Below are 18,135 nucleotides of genomic sequence, written 5' to 3' on the forward strand. Positions count from 1 at the left end.
GAAGGACTGAAGGCGGTGGTTACTGCTGGAATGTGTTTTCGTGTGGGTATGTGTAGTTTTAGATCCATCTCGAATGTTTTAATTACAAAATAAAAGCTGATGTAAATGCAACATAAGAAAGCATTAACTTGTGTGACAGCTCAGTGGGTTCACGGGTGGCATATTAATTTCTGTACTTTTCTGTGCATTTGCACCAAATTTAATAGCCAAATGGCAAAAAAAAAAAAAAAAAAAGTGTCAATAATGGGAGAAATTGAAGTATATGAAAGGCTTCGAGCTCTATGTGGAAGAGGTTAAGCCAGAAAGCGGCGGGGATGGGGAAAAGGCGAGTTTGTCTTGGTCTTCGTAGGAGATGAGACTTGGGAGACTTGTATTCGGCCGTTTGTGGGGGTGGGAGGGGGACCGAGTGCGCGGGGAAGGTTTCCGCTCTGCCCCGCCCCGAGCCCCGCCCCCGCCCCGAGCCCCCTGACCAACCCCGACCTCTCCTCCCTCCGTGACGCCTCCTCGAGTTTCTAGGTAACGCGGGGGTCAAACAACGCCGCCACGGCGGCCGCTGCTTGCCGACCCTTGCCCGTCGGACCCTAGAAACTGGGAAGTTGAGAGTCATGGCCTTACCGCTGCTGCCGGGCAACAGCTTCAAACGCGATGTGAGTAGCCAGGGCGTCCCAGGTCAGAGGTCCCTGCCAAAGCCAGGGGTTCAGGCAGGGTTGGGGCAACGGCATTTCCCTGGACCCTAAGGGAGGCCTCCTGTCGCTGATTCAACATTGGGTTGGGTGCAACTGAGACCAAACTTTAGAGGTTTGGCCCCTATCTTCCTGCATCTGGATACTTTTCCTACTTTAGGTACCTATTAGGAGGGTTCTTCCAGGTGGCAGAACCGCCAAAGGTAGCCGGTGATAGTAATAATGAAAAACGACATTGAATATTTAACATGTGCCAGCTTTAATCAAGTCACATGACACTGGATGCTCCTAACGGTCTTTTGGATTAGGTACGATTTTTATACCCATTTTACAGTTAAGAAAACTGAAGCACAGCTACAGTTTCAGTGGTGAAGCTGATTTTCTCTCAACCTATCTTCACAGTCCAGGAACCTAATTGTTATTTTTAGTACCCTGTGTGAAAGAGATAAATATAGTTTGTTATTAAATTGAAGAAACCTGGCACAATTAAGGGGTAGGAGTAGATTACAAATAGGTAAAAGAGTTCTACCAGCCTGTAAAATTTAGTACCAAACTTTACAGAGACACACCCAACTTGGAAAGCAAGATGAAGGTATAAACCAAAACAACACAAAAAACCTTGAGCATTGAACTCTTGGTAATACATAGCACCTTATTTAAACAATACCGTGAAAACGCTATAGGCTTTTGTTTGCATGGAGTTACTATTCTTTACTTGGGTTTGCCAGTTGGGTCTACAAAAGATAAGTAATATACTGATGGGAAGGAATTAGATGAAGGCACTCCAGGTATTTGTGTAAATCTCTAATAAAGTTTAGAAAGCAGCTGGCAGATTGAAGTTTTTGACTATGAATTCTGAACAGTGTCAGTATCTGTCTGTATTTAAGTTGCAGGCCCTGAAGTCCCAGGTTTATTTGTAGCTTCAGGACACTGGATTCTGATTCTGATCCCCACACATAGGTTGGTTAGTCCAACCTTGAACACTGGATTGTGCATTTATTGACTTATGGTTAAAGGCTGGCCTCCCAAACAGAGCATTGCTCTTTGGTAAGATTAAGCCAACTATGAGGGCTGGGGTTGTGGCCCAGTGGTAGAGCGCTTGCCTGGCACATGTGAGGCACTGGTTTCGATCCTCAGCACCACAAATAAATACATGAATAAAATAAAAGTCCATTGACAACAAAAGAAATATTTAAAAAAAAAAAAAAGCCAACCATGCAAATAAGGAAAGCTCCCAATTTGGGTGCCCACCACCTGCAAAAGTATAATAACTCTCACATGATGATTAAGGGTGGGAGGGAAGCACAGTGGTTGGATGAGATACTTAAAAGTCTGCAACATTGTACTGAGTACATTCTTACTTGTTTTTCAAATTTTATTATTGTGAAGAACAACACATATACATAAAAATGTAGAATGGATGATCACAAAATGAATGTCAACAGAATATTACCAGTACTCAAAAAGTACCTCACCTTGCCTAGGGTGACAGATTTAGCCAATAAAAATACATGACTATTGCATGGGACCTGCTTATATTAAAGGATTATTTGTTGTTTATCTGAAATTCAAATTTAATTGAGCATTTTGTATTTTATGTGACAACTCTACCAATGAACCTGTTTTTTACTCTTTCCCTACTTTCCTTATGTAACAACTATCTTGGCTTCTGTCACTATAATTAGATTTTGCTTGGTTTTGAACTTTTTATCCATGGAAATGTCTTGTTAGGTTTGTCTACAAATCTTTGGTTGTCTTTAGAGGTAATTTGTACATTTTCATGGCTCTATAGCACTCCATTGAATGACTATAACTTCTTGTATATGTGTGATATATATATATATATGATATATGTGCATATATATACATGCATTTTATTAGATAACTGGTTTGCTTGAGGTTCTTACAAATAGTTTTAAAAATTTGTTATTTTTAGTTATACATGACAGTAGAATGTATTTTGACATATACATACATGGAGTATAACTTCCCATTGTTATTGTGGTTGTATATAGTGTGCAGTTACACTGGTTGTGTATTCATAAATGTACATAGGAGAGTTATGTCAAATTCATTCTACTTTCTTTCCCATTCCCATTCCCCCTTCCTTCTTCCCATTCCCCCCCTGTCCAATTCTAGGTTCTTACAAATAGTTTTGCTGTGACTCTTGTCCATATCTTTTGCTATAATTGCTAAATCATAAGGTATTTGCATGTTCAAATTTAGTACACAGTCAAAGTGAGTATACTGATTTAAATTCCCATCAATATTTTATTTATATAATTTATTATCTTACTTTCTAAAATGTGATACTTTTAATATTTTAAATTTTAGGTATTTTGGTTAGTGGGGGTAGTGTGATTCTTTGTAGTTTTAATCTGCCCTTCCCTGATTCCTAATGAAGTTGTGCATGTTTTATATATTTATTGGTCATATGAATGTTCTGTTTCATGTAGTGCTTCCTTGTCTCTTGACTAATTTTCTACTAGGTTGCCAATTTGTTTCTTTGTGATTTTTAGGATCACCCCATATATATATACACACACACATACATATGCTTACATATACACCCACATATATGTGTACATATGTATAATTTTTTAAGAGAAAAGGTTTATTTAGCTCACAATTTGGATGTTCAAGTTCAAGATAATCTGCCTATATTTTGAATGTCTTCTAGTATATTGGGTCTTTTCACTCTCTTAATGGTAGGTTTCTTTTTTCTTTTTCTTTCCTTTTTTGGGGGGGACAGTTTCAGTTCATATTTTATTTTATTTGCAGTACTGGGGATCAAATCCAGGGCTTCATATATGCTAGGCAAGAACCATACCACTAAGCTACACCTCCAGCCCCGTAATGATATTTCTGATGATGCTATTTCCTTTATTTTACTTCTTTTTGTTTCCTATTTGAGAAATAATTACACCAGGGTCGTGAAGAGATTTGTCATGTTATCTTCTAGAAACCTTTCATATATAGGTCTATAACTAGAATACATTTGTGTGTGTGTGTGTGTGTGAGAGAGAGAGAGAGAGAGAGAAGAGGTGAAGAGGTAGGGGTCAAGGGGTCAGTCTATATTTTTTCCCATATGGATATTCAGTTGGTCCAGGACCATTTTTGGAAAAGGGTACTGTTTCTACATCAGAGCCACTTTGCCATAAATCAAGCATTCATCTATGTGTAGATCTATTTCTAGACTCATGAGTGTATTTAAAACAATATTTTTATTAATTTTATTATTTGTGTACTTACTTTGTACATGAGAATAATGGGGATGTGTGTGAACTAGAGAATAACAGGACACTTAGATATCTTGGGCTGTCATTCAACAAATCATTGTTTATTTTTTGTGTTACCAAGTATGTTCCCAAATCAGGTGGCTGCATTTTCAAAATTGTACTACATGTGCCAGGTGTTGCCAAAAAATTAATATAATTTTACAGACTTGTACTTAGTTATAAGATTGGATGCTCTCTGGTATTGAATGGTCAGAAATCAGTAAAGCCATATCTAGTTTTTAATCTCCTCACCCCCAAGCTTGCTGAATGAAATTATGAAATGAAAAACTTTGGCCTCCTATAGATAGCATAATTACTTGACATTATAACATGAGCTAACTGGCATGGCTTTTTCATAGAAATTAAAAAGGAACTTGTTTTTCCCCTTACTTAGCTGCTAGTCATCAGTCATGAGCAATAGATTGATTTTTGTCTGCAGCTAGGTGATTCGCAACCTGTTTCTATCTCTGAAATACAAGAAGTATTGGGGTTTCTAAAATGCCAGCATTTGTACCACTTATGACATTAAAATTATTTAGATATGAATTAATTAAAAGCCTTAGGGAAAGATCACAGTTACACTCTAGAATCTTCCTTTCTTTTGCCTTTTCTAACAGTCTACATGTTGGATTTGTATTCACCTAAGAATCTCAGGCATGTTGTCAAAATGATAGGATATTAAAGTTAAAAGGGATCTTTCTAGCCAAACCTGAAAATCTTTTCTACAGCACTTTGGGCAGATGATTGTGTAGCTGGTCCTGATATGCTTCTAATGAGTAAGGAACAGCTCACTCTTCCTCTGCTTATTTATTTATTTACTTAATTTTTTTTTTTTTTTTTTTTTTTGTGGTACTGAGGAAGGAACTCAGGGCCTCCAGCATGCTAGGCAAATATTCCACACTGAGCAACACCCCTAGCCCTCATCATCTAATTTATAGTGAAGCAAATGCTGCTTTAAGAAGAAAGAGCATTATTTAAATTCACAACAGTAACATAAAATAGGAATTTAATGAATCATGACCTTCATTTTTTTAAAGGAGAAACAGGAAAAAAAATAGAGTAAATAGAACACAAATCAGAGTGTATTGTTCTTGGGAAGAGGAAGTATTGTTTCACAAATTGTTTCCTTCCTGGGGGTGTATGTGCCACCTCAGCACGTGGGCGTATGTGACCTGGGCTGCACTAAGACATAGCTGTTGTTGTGGTTGCTTTCAGTGTTTGGAAAAAAAAAAAAAACCTGTTAGAGTTACCTCCAGCAGATCTTGCCTCAGTGTTATAAATTTAGATGTTCAACTTTTTAAAAAAATGTTTTTGTCCTTGCTATACTGGGAATTGAACACTACCACTGAGCTAGTCCCAGCCCTGTTTATTTTTTATTTTTATTTTATTTTATTATTTGGGGGTACCAAAATAATGACCAGGAACTTGCAGTTCTCCTCTCAGCCTCCTGAGTAACTGGGCCTAAAGGCGTGTACCATCATGCCCCTCAGGTCTCCAACTTCTTTCAAGGCCAGATCTAGCCTCTACCCTTCAGGAAGCCTTGACAGAGCCCAACCAGCCTTTCTTCATCTTTTTAAAATTTTGAGATTTCTAAAATTTTTAGTGGTACTGTACCACTGAGCCACATCCCCAGCCCTATTTATTTATTTACTTTTTAGTTGTAGATGGACACAATACCTTTATTTTATTTTTTTTATGTGGGGCTGAGGATCAAACCCAGTGCCCCACGCATGTGAGGCAAGAGCTCAACCATTAAGCCACAACCCCAGACCCTTTTTATTTTTAATTTTGAGACAGGGTCTCATTAAAATGCCCAGACTGGTCTTGAACTTGGGATCTTCCTGCCACAGCCTCTCGAGTAGCTAGGATTACAGGCAGCATGTGCCACTTCATCTCCAAGTCATTGTCATCACTCTAAATCTCAACTTTTTTTTAATCGTGAAGGAGTCTTTGAAATGATTTTTAAGCTTCAGGAAACTCCGTCATAGAAATTATATCTACAAGGCTGGGGGGGATGTAGCTCAGTGGTAGAGCTCTTGCCTAGCATTTGTGAATCCTTGGGTTCTGTCCCCAGCACCACACACTTCAATGAATATATATATTTAAATATATATACACACACATGTTGTATATATACACATGTAATTATATGATACATATAATTTATATACAAAATAAAACATAAATCATATATAATTATATAAATTATAAATATATAGTTTATTTTCTGCAACTCATGGTACATTAGCATTATTAGTGCTAATTACTATTATTAACAATATTGTAATAATACTAATTGTCTTTGAGTAAAGAATGAGAATTTTCTGTGCATCTGTTGACTTCACTGTGACTTTTTCAACTAACAACTCTTGCTCTTTCCCACAAAAGGCATCAACTAAAGCAAGTGTGAGTATCCTAGAAGAAATGGCAGGTTGTTTTTTTCTTATCCTAAAATTTCCTACTTGATGTTTTTCCTTTTTACCTTATTCACGTAGACCTAAAAGTCCTCTTGTAGTTTATAGTTTAGGATTACTAGTGAGGAATGATAAATGGCATATGGTATGAGCAAGAGTAGTTTTCTCTCCTATTTAAAATGAAAAGTGACTTTTACCTAGTATTTGAGAAACAAACAAAAGAGGTAGTAAAGCTTAGTTTATACTTCTTTCCTTTTCATACATTGAAAAAAACTCATAAATCATCATAATGCATTTCTGGTAAATAAGCTAAGATTATTATTTCTGTTTTAATCCACAGTGGGATTCAGTTTTTCAAGAAGTGGGTTTACTTGAAGTAATTCAAATAAAGCTTGTAAATTCATTTTAGTCAAGCTGTTTACAACATGAGAACATGTTGGTAGGCTGGGAACAAGAAGTATGCTGTGTTAGGAAACTGGGCTTTGACAGATAGGGATTCAGATCCTACCTCACCCAGGGGTGGTGTCTCACACCCATAATCCCAGCTATCCCGAATGCCCAGACAGAAGGATGGCAAGTTCAAGGCCAGCCTGGGCAATTTAGCAAGACCCTGTCTCAAAATAAAAAAATCAAAAAAGGGTTGGGGTTGTAGCTCAGTGGTAGAGCAACCCTGGGTTCAATCCTAGAAAAAGAAAGAAAAAAGTTGGCAATGTTAAATAATAAAGCTACTAAAATCATTTGAGATTTTAGCAATATGAATAAAAATATAATCTGAGACAGTTTTATACAGGACTTAAAAATTAAAGTGTTTTTTTATATGACTGACATGATTAGGCTCAAATATAGGCAGTTACAAAATTATAATCTTGATTTCTTTATAGACATACATACCTAAGAGTGTTAGTTTTCAAAAAACTGAAAGAATAATATTTACCTTTCCAACGTGAAATTTATACTTATATTTTGCCACATAAATACTCAGTTCTGGACCGGACTTGAGATAAGCACACATTAATTTTATTTTCAATTGAAATGAAATTTCTGGCCTTTCTCTCCATACCTGTTAAACAAGGAAAGCTTTACTTATACATATAAGAAGTTGAAAACTGCAGCAGCTGAAAACTGCAGCAATGGTCATTGTTTTCCTATGAATGGCTGGATACTTGACTTTCATATCGAGTCAGAACTGGCCATATGGTAGATTTATGTTTAACTTTATAAGAACCCCAACTATCTTCCATTTTGCATTTCTACCAGCAGTAAATGAGTCCCTGTGGTTCTGAATCCTTGTGAGCAGTTGGTATTGTCAATATTTTAGATTTTAGCTATTTTAATGGATGTGTAGTGTATCTCATCTTGATTTTAATATTTATTCCTCTAATAGTTATCATGTTGTATCGCTTTTTATGGACTTCATTGCCATTTGTATTTCTCTTTTGGTAAAATGTCTATTCATGTCTTCTACACGTTTTTAATCGGGTTATTTCCTTACTATTGAGTTTCAAAGGTTTTGAAAATATATTCTGGGGGGCTGGGGACATAATGCAATGGTAGGGAGCTTGCATAGTGTGTGCAAGACCCTGAGTTCAATTCCTTGTATCTCAAAAAAAAAAAAAAAAAAAAAAAAAAATCTGTGTAGAAGTCCATTGTTGAATATGTGGGCTGCAAATATTTTCTCCTAGTCTGTGGTTTGAATTTTCATTTGCCTAAATAGAGGCTAGAAAATATGTATATATTTTTAAAGATAAAATATAACATGAGTTCAAACATATTTCCAATGCAAATTAAGGATTATAGGATTTTTATTTAACTTCTTTGATTTTATATTTATCTTCTACTTGCATTGAAAATGTTGATTCAGAAGGATGTGAGCATAATTATTTATTACTCTATCTTACCATAAATAAAAAATATATGCATATAATATTTTCTGACTAATAATGATATTATTAGCAATTTGAGTTTTAAAAGTAGTATAAGATTTCTTTGTATTCTTTGTTTTTAGGGTGTATCCCACTAGAAATGTACTGTCAAATTGCTGGGTTTTAGTTTCATTTAACTGATTGCTGGGAGTATAGTTAAGTTACCAACTTGAAAACCAGTTAACTTCTTTCATATCATTAATGTTTTTTTTTTTTTTTTTTTTTTTTTTTTTTTTGGGTACCGGGGATTGTACCCATGGGCCCTTAACCTCTGAGCTACATTCCCAGCCCTTTTTAAATATTTTTTTTTTAGAGACAGGGTCTTGCTGAGTTGCTTAGGGCCTTGCTAAGTTGCTAAGGCTGGCTTTGAACTTGCAATCTTCCTGCCCCAGCCTCCTGAGCTGGTGGGATTACAGGTGTGAACCACCATGCCTGTCTTGCTTTTGCTTCTTAATTGAAGTATTTTTTGATTCAAAGTCAAATTTGCAAAGTAAGATACTTTCAGAGAGGTCTAGCTTTTATCCATGTCCCTGTCATCTTGCTACTTTGTTCCCTTCCCTCTATAAGTAACTTTAAAAATCTATTTAGCTTTGGGCTACCCCTCTCCCTTCTTCTCTCTCCCTTGTTTTTTGTTTTTTTTTTTTTGTTTGTTTGTTTTGTTTTTTGTTTTTTGTATTTTTTCTCCCTTGGTTTTTAAATCAGCAAATTCTTAAATATATTTACATGCTTCCCCTTTATTAAAGAAATAGTAGCATACTCTGCACATTCTTTGGCATCTTCCTTTTATTTTTTTTAAAGAACATATCTTAGAGATCACTTCATAGAAGTAGAGAGAGCTATTTTTCTTATTCCTTTTTCACAGCTATGGGGCTATTCCATTGTATGAACTTATAATAGATTATCCAACTCACCCCTTTTGATGTATAGTTATATTATTTCCAGTCTTGTGCTATTACAAATAATGCTACAATAAATTGCCAAAGTTAATGTGTCAGAAGACACCAAAAAGTGAAAAGGCAGCCAGCCCTAGTATGGGAGAAAATTTTTGCAAAGCATGTATCTTATGAGGGACTTAGATCAGGAATATATAAAGAACTCCCAAAACTCAACAATAAAAAGATAATAATCCAAATAAAAAATGAACATGGGCGTAGTGGTGCATGCCTATAATCCCAGCTACTTGGGAGGTCAAGGCAGAAGGATCACAAGTTCAAGGCCAGCCTGGGCAATTTAGTGAGACCTTGTTTCAATATTTAAAGAAGAAATAAATAAAAAGGACTGGGGATGTAGCTCAGTGGTAGAGTGACCCTGGATTCAACCCCCAGTACCAGAAAAAGAGGAAGGGGAACAAAGGATCTGAATAGACATTTCTCCAAAAAAACTGTATAAATAGCCAGTATGCACTTTGTAAGATGCTCAACATCTTTATTCATTACAGGCATGCAAATTAAAATCAAAATGAGATATTGTTTCATACCTATTAGGATGATTATAGCAAAAAAGATTATCCAAGTTGCAAGGATATAGAGAAATTAGAACCCTCACGATTTGATGGTAAGAATGTACTGCTGCTGTTATGGAAAATAGTCTGGCCATTCCTCAAATCGTTGAACACAGAGTTAATACTATATGACACAAAACTCCTAGGTATATACCTAAGAGAAAAAGGACATATGCCCACACCAGAAATGTGCACATTAATGTTCATGACAGCATTGTTCATACTTTTTTATTTTATTGTTTAAAATTTAGGGACTAGGGATTGGACCCAGGTCCTTGTGCATACTAAACGTGCACTGTAGCACTGAAAGAAAGCTATTCTTTCAGTCCCGCATCCGTCATAATTGCCCCAAAATGGAATCAACCCAAATATCTATCAGCTGATAGATAAACAAGAGGTGGTTTACATATACAAGGGATTTTTCAGCCATAAAAAGAAATGAAGTGCTGTTCATTAATCCCAGCGTTTTGGGAGGGTGAGGCAGGAGGATTGCAAGTCCAATACATGGTTGAACCTCCAAATTCTTATGTTAAAAAAAAATGAAAAGGTCAAATATTATATGATCCCATTTATGTGAAATGTACAGAATAGACAACAGGATAAGAAAGTACATTTATGGTTGGTTGCCTAGGACTGTGTAAGGGAAGAGAGAAAAAGGAATGGCTACCAATGAGTATGGAATTTCTTTTGGGGATGATGAAAATGTTCTAAAGTTAGATTATTGTGGTGATCACACAACTCTAATACTAAACTTCATTGAATTTTACATTTTGAATGGATAAATTTTATGATAGGTAAGTTATAGCTCAATAAAGTTATTGCTATGGTTTGGATGGGTGTCCCCTAAAAGATCGAGTTAAAGGCTTGGTCCCTAGCCCATGGCACTATTGGGAGGTAGTAGAACTTTTAGAGGTGGAGCCTAGTGGTAGATCTTCTGGTCATTGGGATTGTGCCCTCGAAGGGGATATCAGAACCCCATCCCCTTCTTCTTCCTCTCTTTGCTTCCTGGCCACCACGAGGTGAGCAGCTTGCTCTAACATAGACTTCCGGCCGTGATGCATAGCCTCACTACAAGACCCCAAACAACAGGATCAATCAATCATGAATGGAACCTCCAAATCTATGAGTCAAAGTAAACCTTTTCTCTTATAAGCTGACTATCTCAGTGTTTGTTACAGTAATGGGAGGCTTACTAACGCTCTATTAAATCGATTTAATAGCAGTGGGGTTTGCTGGACAGATAAAACAACAGGTGTCCACTATATCATATCACAGGACAGTTTTGATTTGTTCCCATTAACTACTGAAATATACTTGAAATTATAGTATTTTAAACTGGGTCACCTCTGGAAGCACCCATTCATACTTTGGAAATGACATAATATTCTGTTGCTATTCCTAGATGTTGCTTTGGGATCCAGAAATTAGAGTGGCCTACACTTTGATTTACATATCAAACACCTAACTGGTCACTTTGAGTTGTGTACTGAACTTTATAGCTCTGTCACCTAGGATACACTTGGCTATAAGTAACAGAATACCTGACAAATAGTTATTTAAGTCAAATTAATTAGCTCATGTCATAAGAATGCTAGAAGCATAGCACTTTCAGGTTTAGGCAGTGACTGATGAATGCCATTAAAGGACTCAGGAATCTTTATTTTTCCATTCTGTCATCTTCAGAATGTTGATTTTTTCTTTCATAGATTTGTGACCTCATGGTTGCTAAAGAGTTGCCTCAGATTCAGTCATCACAACTGCTCATAACCATGTTTAAGATAAACAGGAAGGAGATGGAGGGAAAATGATTCTTAGGTAGGAAAACAAAATATTTCCCAGTAATCTCTCCAGTAGGTTCCTTTCATCCATCTTATATGCTAAAATTGTGTCACATGGCTATCCTTTGCTACAAGGGATGCTTGAAGTTATTTTGATTTTTTCACCATCTATTTTTGGATGTGGGAAAGGGAAAAAGACTACCTTTATTGGCTATTGGGAACCAACAAACTACTACACAAGGCATAGACATAATACTTGTGCATCTGGATGTTTTCCTTGGCCTTAGCATTCCTTTCTTTAAGTTTTTGTTTGTATTTTAAAATTAGTATAACATTATTGGAAAAATTCCAAAAATCTTGTTCTTTCTAAATAAGCCTCTTTTCTTTGGGGAAAACAAGCCTAATACTCCACTTAAACCAGCATGTACACTGTCTGTCCTTTGAATATATTTTTGGACTTCTCCATTCAGTTATTAGTTCATCTGTCCCCTCACTTTCCTGATGCCTCTTCCTCTTCCCATCTAGACCCTTGGCCTTCCCTCCCAACTTTTTTCTAATCCCTCCTTCTCATTACACCATCCCCTATTCATGTCAGCGAGAACCATCTGTCTTATTCCATTTTCTGTTGTTATAATTGAATATCTGATACTGGGTAATTTATAAAGAAAATAAGTTGATGTCTTGCAGATCTGGAGTCTAGATAGTCCAAGAGCATGGTGTGGCCTCTGCTTGGCATCTGGTGATAGCCTCCTTGTTGCATCATAACATGGCAGAGGCCTCACATGGTGAGACAGATCAAACATGCTAGCTCAGGTCTCTCTTTCTCTTTTTATAAAGCCATTGATGCCATCTTGGGAACCCCATCCTTTTGACCTCATCTAATCCTAATTATACCCTCAAAGCCCGCTTCCAAACACTGATACTGCCATTTACTGGTGACGAGTTCTGCTTCTTCAGGTGTTGAAGTATATCAGAGAAGCACGCCAAGGTAAGCATATTAAGCAGGTTTTATTTAAAGGTAATAATACAGACTTCTCCCGGGAGGGAGAAAGGGGTCATGGCTGATGTTCTAGAATCCCAAGAAGTGAGCATGCCCTAGGCCCAGTTTTGTAGATGAGATGCAAAAAGTGAGAAGCGGATGGACAGGGGAAGGGCCAAAGTGATTCAGCCAGGTAAGGGCCCAGGGGGCATTAATTAGCAACTCCCTGCCTTTAGTCCTTGACAAAAACAGGTGAATTTGATAATCAATGGACTCGGGAGATCCTTGACCATCCATTCTCCCAGGGGCAGTCTCCAACTTCTAGAGGCAGATGACTTTCACGGCCTCCATTTCCTCGATTTGACCTGATCCCCTATTTCTACACTAACTGCCTGTCTCCAATTCTGGCTTCAATACCATTAACATATGGCTTTGGGGATTAGTTTCCACACATGAATTTGTAGAGGACATATTCAAACCATAATACCCTCTGTCTACATAGTCCCGAATGCTCATATTGTCCACACCATTCATTGCTTTACTTCCTTTGTTGTGTTTTGTGTGTGTTTTTTTCTTTTTTTAGGTGCTGGGGATTGAACCCAGGGCCTTATGCTTGTAAGGCAAGCACTCTATCAGCTGAACTCTCTCCTCGGCCCTGTGTTTGGTGTTCTTTAGGTGTGATTATAGCAATCTTCAGCTGAACAAGAAAGTGATTGATTGCTTTGTCAGTCATTTGGATGTGAGGTGTCCCCCAAAAGCCCACGTGTGAGACAATGCAAGAAGGTTCAGAAGAGAAATGATTGGGTTGTGAGAGCCTTAACCCAAGCATTGAATTAATCCTATGATGGGATTAAATTGAGTGGTAATTGAAGGCAGGTAGGGTGCGGCTGGAGGAGGTGGGGCATTGGGGGCGTGGCTTTGGGGTATATATTTGTATCTGGTGAGTGGAGTCTGTCTGCTTTCTGATCACCATGTGAGCTGTCTCCATCTACCACTCTCTTCTGCTGTGATGTTCTGCCTCACCTGGAGCCCCAGGGAATTAAGCTGGCTGTCTACGGACTGAGACCTCTGAAACTGAGCCCGCAGATAAACTTTTCCTTAAAATTGTTCTCGGCAGGTCTTTTAGGCACAGCAACGAAAAAGCTGACTAAAACAGTCACCCTTGTCCGTGTCCCTCTCTACCTGTGGCAACCACAGTTGACATCTAGATAGGGACAAACGCAGCTTGGGAAAAATCATCTCTGGAATTAGGGTCTCCCTGCTGTCTTCCACTGCTGCTATGGAACAAAACAATAATTATTTTAGCAGCAGTGAATATAAGGAAGAAAGAAAGTCATTTGCTTTTGTGTCTTCAACAAGGTATAAGGCTCTCAGAATGTGTGGCTCATACAAGGTAGCCAGAGCAGTGTGAAGAATTTCCTAGGCAAGTTGTGACTCGAAGCTTCTCTGTGGCCTTTGTGCCATGCCAAAGGACATTTCTCTTCCTTGTTGGCATCCTGTTTGGCTTTTCCTGGAAGTAATAGATTTTTCTATCTATATTCTTCAGTTCAGGACTCCTTAGGAGGCCAGTCTTCCAACAGTAGGATTCCAAATATGCTAATAGCACGAATGTGAAGGAATTTTTAAAACCATTTCCTGGGGAGTTTATCATGTTCTACAGTTGCTGAAATGGCAGATCCACTTTTTTTTTTTTTTTTTTTTGAGGGAAAGGGGATTCCCCAGAGCAAAAAATAAAAGGTGGATATTTTTATTCTCTTGTTTTTTTTTTTTAAAGTACCAGGGATTGAACCCAGGGGCACTTAACCACTGAGCCACATCCCCAGCCCTTTTTGTTTTGAGACAGGGTCTCACTGAGTTGCTTAGTGCCTCCCAAAGTTGCAATCCCCCTGCCTCAGCTTCCTGAGCCACCAGGTGTGCACCATCATCCCGTTTTACTCCTTTACCTAGGTCTCATGATGCTCAATTTCACCTGGCAACTCCACTATGACAAAGTGACTAGCTTGACCAGTCAAAGGCCATATTTTTTTTTTTTTCCTCATTATGTTTGGTATACCAAAGGAGGGCATGGTTAAAACTTAGATTTTTTTAGGGGGAGGTCAGGCCCATCACAATGTTTTAATCTTAGTTTAGACTATCCTGTCTTCTCTATTACCTTTTAGTACTTAAAATGTGTTGCCGTATCAAATTGAAGCAGAAATATTTATTTTACCATTTATGGGATTATTTCCATATAATTTTGGTTAGAATTTAGTCATTTATTGCTCAGCTGCATTCTTGTTCATACCTAATACTTTATAAAAGGCACCTGTAGGGAACCTCTCCCCGTGACCAAGAAAAGTGGACCCTTTCCTTTTTTTCCGCTAGTTGAAACTTTTATTGAGCTAATTGTAAATTCACATGTAGATTCGCATAAGAAATACTACAGAGAGATCCTGTGTATGCTTCACCCAGTTCCCTCAATGATAACATCTTGCAAAACTATAGTATTGGAACCAGAGTTTTGGGATGAGACTAGATTCCTCACTTCCCCAATTTCCTTCTGGGTTCTTCATTCACAAATTTGAAGAATAAAATCCACAATGGAAGGGAAGAGTAAATGGAGTAGGGTTTATATAAGTGAGAAGAGAGAACTCCCAAGACGCAGGAGGAGGCCAGATAGCAGAAAAACCCACTTTGTTCTGATTTAGAGGCTTAAATGGTTTTGTGGTTGAGCATGGAGCTCAACCACAATCTGTTAAACTGGCATTGAAATTGTATCTGAGGTGTCCTTTAGCCTGAGTTTTAATCCTTCCCATCTAGGTTCACTCCCACTTTCCATTTTCCCACTTCTGGGACAAAGGGGTTAACTGGAGTGTTCCCACAGGTGAACCTCATGGTCTTTTACATTAGAAGAAGGTCTTGATGGTGTCCATTAACATTGCCACAGGTTAGCCTGCAGGTGGGGTTTCTGCATTTGAATTACACCTCAATTGGGGCACATCACTTCTGATTGCTGACCATTGACTAGTCTTATTTTGGGGGAGGGGGAAGTTACTGGGGATTGAACTCAGGGACTCGTGACCCTTGAGTCACATCCCCAGCCCTATTTTGTATTTTATTTCGAGACTGGGTCTCACTGAGTTGCCTAGCACCTCGCTTTTGCTGAGGCTGGCTTTGAACTCGAGATCCTCCTGTCTCAGCTGCTGGGATTACAGGCCTGCGCCATGATGCCGAGCAAGGAGAATGTGGGCTATTTCCAGAGGGAGATATAGCAACCCCTTGTTATGAGGTAATATTTATAGAGGGACAGTTGGTGGAGGCTGGACTAGAAGTGGAACCAGAGTGGAATCACATGATTTTGCATCAATTTTCCCTGTGCTTGCACTTTACCCTCACCTTACTTTTGTAGACAAGGGCAGGACCCAGGAGCCTATGGCTCAGGAGCTGCAATTTTTATAGGTGTGTTTTAGTCAGCTTTTTTGCAGCTGTGACCAAATGACCTGACCAGCACAACTGTAAGGGAGGATAAGTTTATTTGAGGGCTCACGGTTTCAAAAGTCTTAGTCCATAGCAGGCTGACTCCATTTCTTGGGGTTTGAGGTGAGGCTGAACATCATGGCAGAGTGTGTGGTAGAGGGAAGGAGCTCACATGAGATCAGGAAGCAGAGAGTCTCCACTGTCCAGATACAAAATATACACTCCAAAACCACACCCCAATGCCTGCCTCCTCCAGCTACACCCTGCTGTTATGGGGCACAACTTAAGAACAGACAGATTGCCACTGAGAAGTTCAAATTTGAGAGTCTTTATTAAGCCTGCTGGCTGACTGTCTCACACAATGCCCCAAAAAATGACTATTGAGAGAACAGCCCCGACCATATGGTTGTAGGGGTTTTTATACCAAAAATCACATCAATCATAAGTGTCTGTTGCTATGATTCGAAATTACAAACTGACATCATGAGATCATCAACAGAGGGGGACGTGGGTCAAAACGACCTTTACCTAGGTACAAACTAAAGAATGGGTACTAACATCCACACAATCACTGTTCACATGCTACATTGTTTAGGAGCAATAGGAATCAAAAGAGAGCAATCTTTCATTACATAAGAATTGTCATTTTGTATTGCTAAACTTGTCACGCTAAGTAACTGATGATGGTACAGAGGCAGGGTGTTCCCATGGTAGAAGCTAAGCAATTGTTGATGGGCACAGAGGTGGGATATTCCCATGGGAGAAGCTCATTTCCTACATAACATGGAGTCTCAGAGCAAAATGGAGTCTGTTTAGTCATTTCCCTTAGAGTCTGGCTTATAACATTCTCATGGAGCCAGATCTGTCAGCCCATCACACTGCCACTCCAGTTACCACTTCAATTAATCCCATCATGGGATTAAATCACTGATTGGGTTAAGACTCTTACAATCCAACCATTTCTCCTCTGAACCTTCCTGCATTGTCTCACATGTGAGCTTTTGGGGGGGGGTCACCTCACATCCAAACCATAACAAGGTACTTTTTGTATTTCAATGGTTCATGGGTATATTTCTGCATTTTAATGGTTACAGGGTGTTTCCTGCATTTCAGTGGTTCATGAGGACTTCCTTTGAGATTCAGTATCTCTCCCTTTCTTCCCAACTTTCTATCTGGATATTACAACCTGTATATTGACATTGATATAATCCACCAATCTTATTCATATTTTCCCAGTTTTACTTGTACCATTTGTGTATGTGCATGTAGTATATACATTTTATCACACGTTTAGGGTCCTGTGGCCACCACCACAGTGAACAATGGTTCTGTCACCACTAGGATTCCTTCTATTGCCCTTTTATGACCACACCCACTTCCTTCCTACCAGTTCCCCCACCCCTGCACAATTCCTGACCCCAGCAGCTACTAATTTGTTTCCCATTTCTAAAAAATTTATTTCAAAAATGTTACATAGACTGGTCTGAGTGCAGTGATGTTTACAACTAATTTTCCACAACCAGTTATAGATTTCTGTTCTACTCCCACAGCTTTACTTGACCTAGTCTTTAAAAAAGATGTTACATTAGTGGAGTCAAAATGCATGTAACTATTGGAATTATTTTTCCCCAACTTGGCATAATTCCCTGGGGATTAAACAAGTTTTATGTATTAATTGTTTATTCATTTTTTAATTTTGAGTAGTAGCATTCCATGTAAATACCCATTTCTCTAATCATTTTCCTGTTGAAGGGCACCTATGTTATTTCTAGGTTTTGGCTATCATGAATAAAGCTGCAGGAATATTCACATATAGGTTTTTGTATGAACATAGGTTTTTCATTTCTCTGGGATAAAAACTATCAGGTCATTTTTTAGGGGGTGGTACTGGGGATTGAACTCAGGGGCAGTGGACCACAGCTACATTCTCAGCCCTATTTTGTATTTTATTTAGAGACAAGGTCTCACTGAGGTGCTTAGCGCCTCTCTGTTGCTAAGGCTGACTTTGAACTTGAAATCCTCCCGCCTCAGCCTCCCTAGCTGCTGGGCTATCGAATCAATTTTGAGAGTATATTACCATGCAGCTGTGTGTGTGTGTTTATATTGTTTTCCTGACCCTGGTTA

The 18,135-nt window shown here is 38.3% G+C and overlaps 1 protein-coding gene across 2 annotated transcripts in view; it reads left to right on the top strand.

The window, feature by feature from the left end:
* The first annotated feature begins 528 nt into the window (after positions 1 to 528).
* The window catches only part of EFHC2 (EF-hand domain containing 2), a 189,848-nt gene continuing 172,241 nt past the window's right edge, over positions 529 to 18,135 (top strand). The window contains exon 1 of one of the 2 annotated variants that reach the window (XM_079123512.1): positions 529 to 647. In XM_079123512.1, coding sequence (XP_078979638.1) covers positions 606 to 647 — 42 coding nt within the window. In that variant the 5' untranslated portion in view covers positions 529 to 605. The remainder of the gene's footprint in view (positions 648 to 18,135) is intronic. The other variant, XM_079123513.1, reaches the window with a different exon arrangement.

This window comes from Sciurus vulgaris (genome assembly GCF_902686455.1).
Source record: "Sciurus vulgaris genome assembly, chromosome: X".
Taxonomy (NCBI): domain Eukaryota; kingdom Metazoa; phylum Chordata; class Mammalia; order Rodentia; family Sciuridae; genus Sciurus; species Sciurus vulgaris.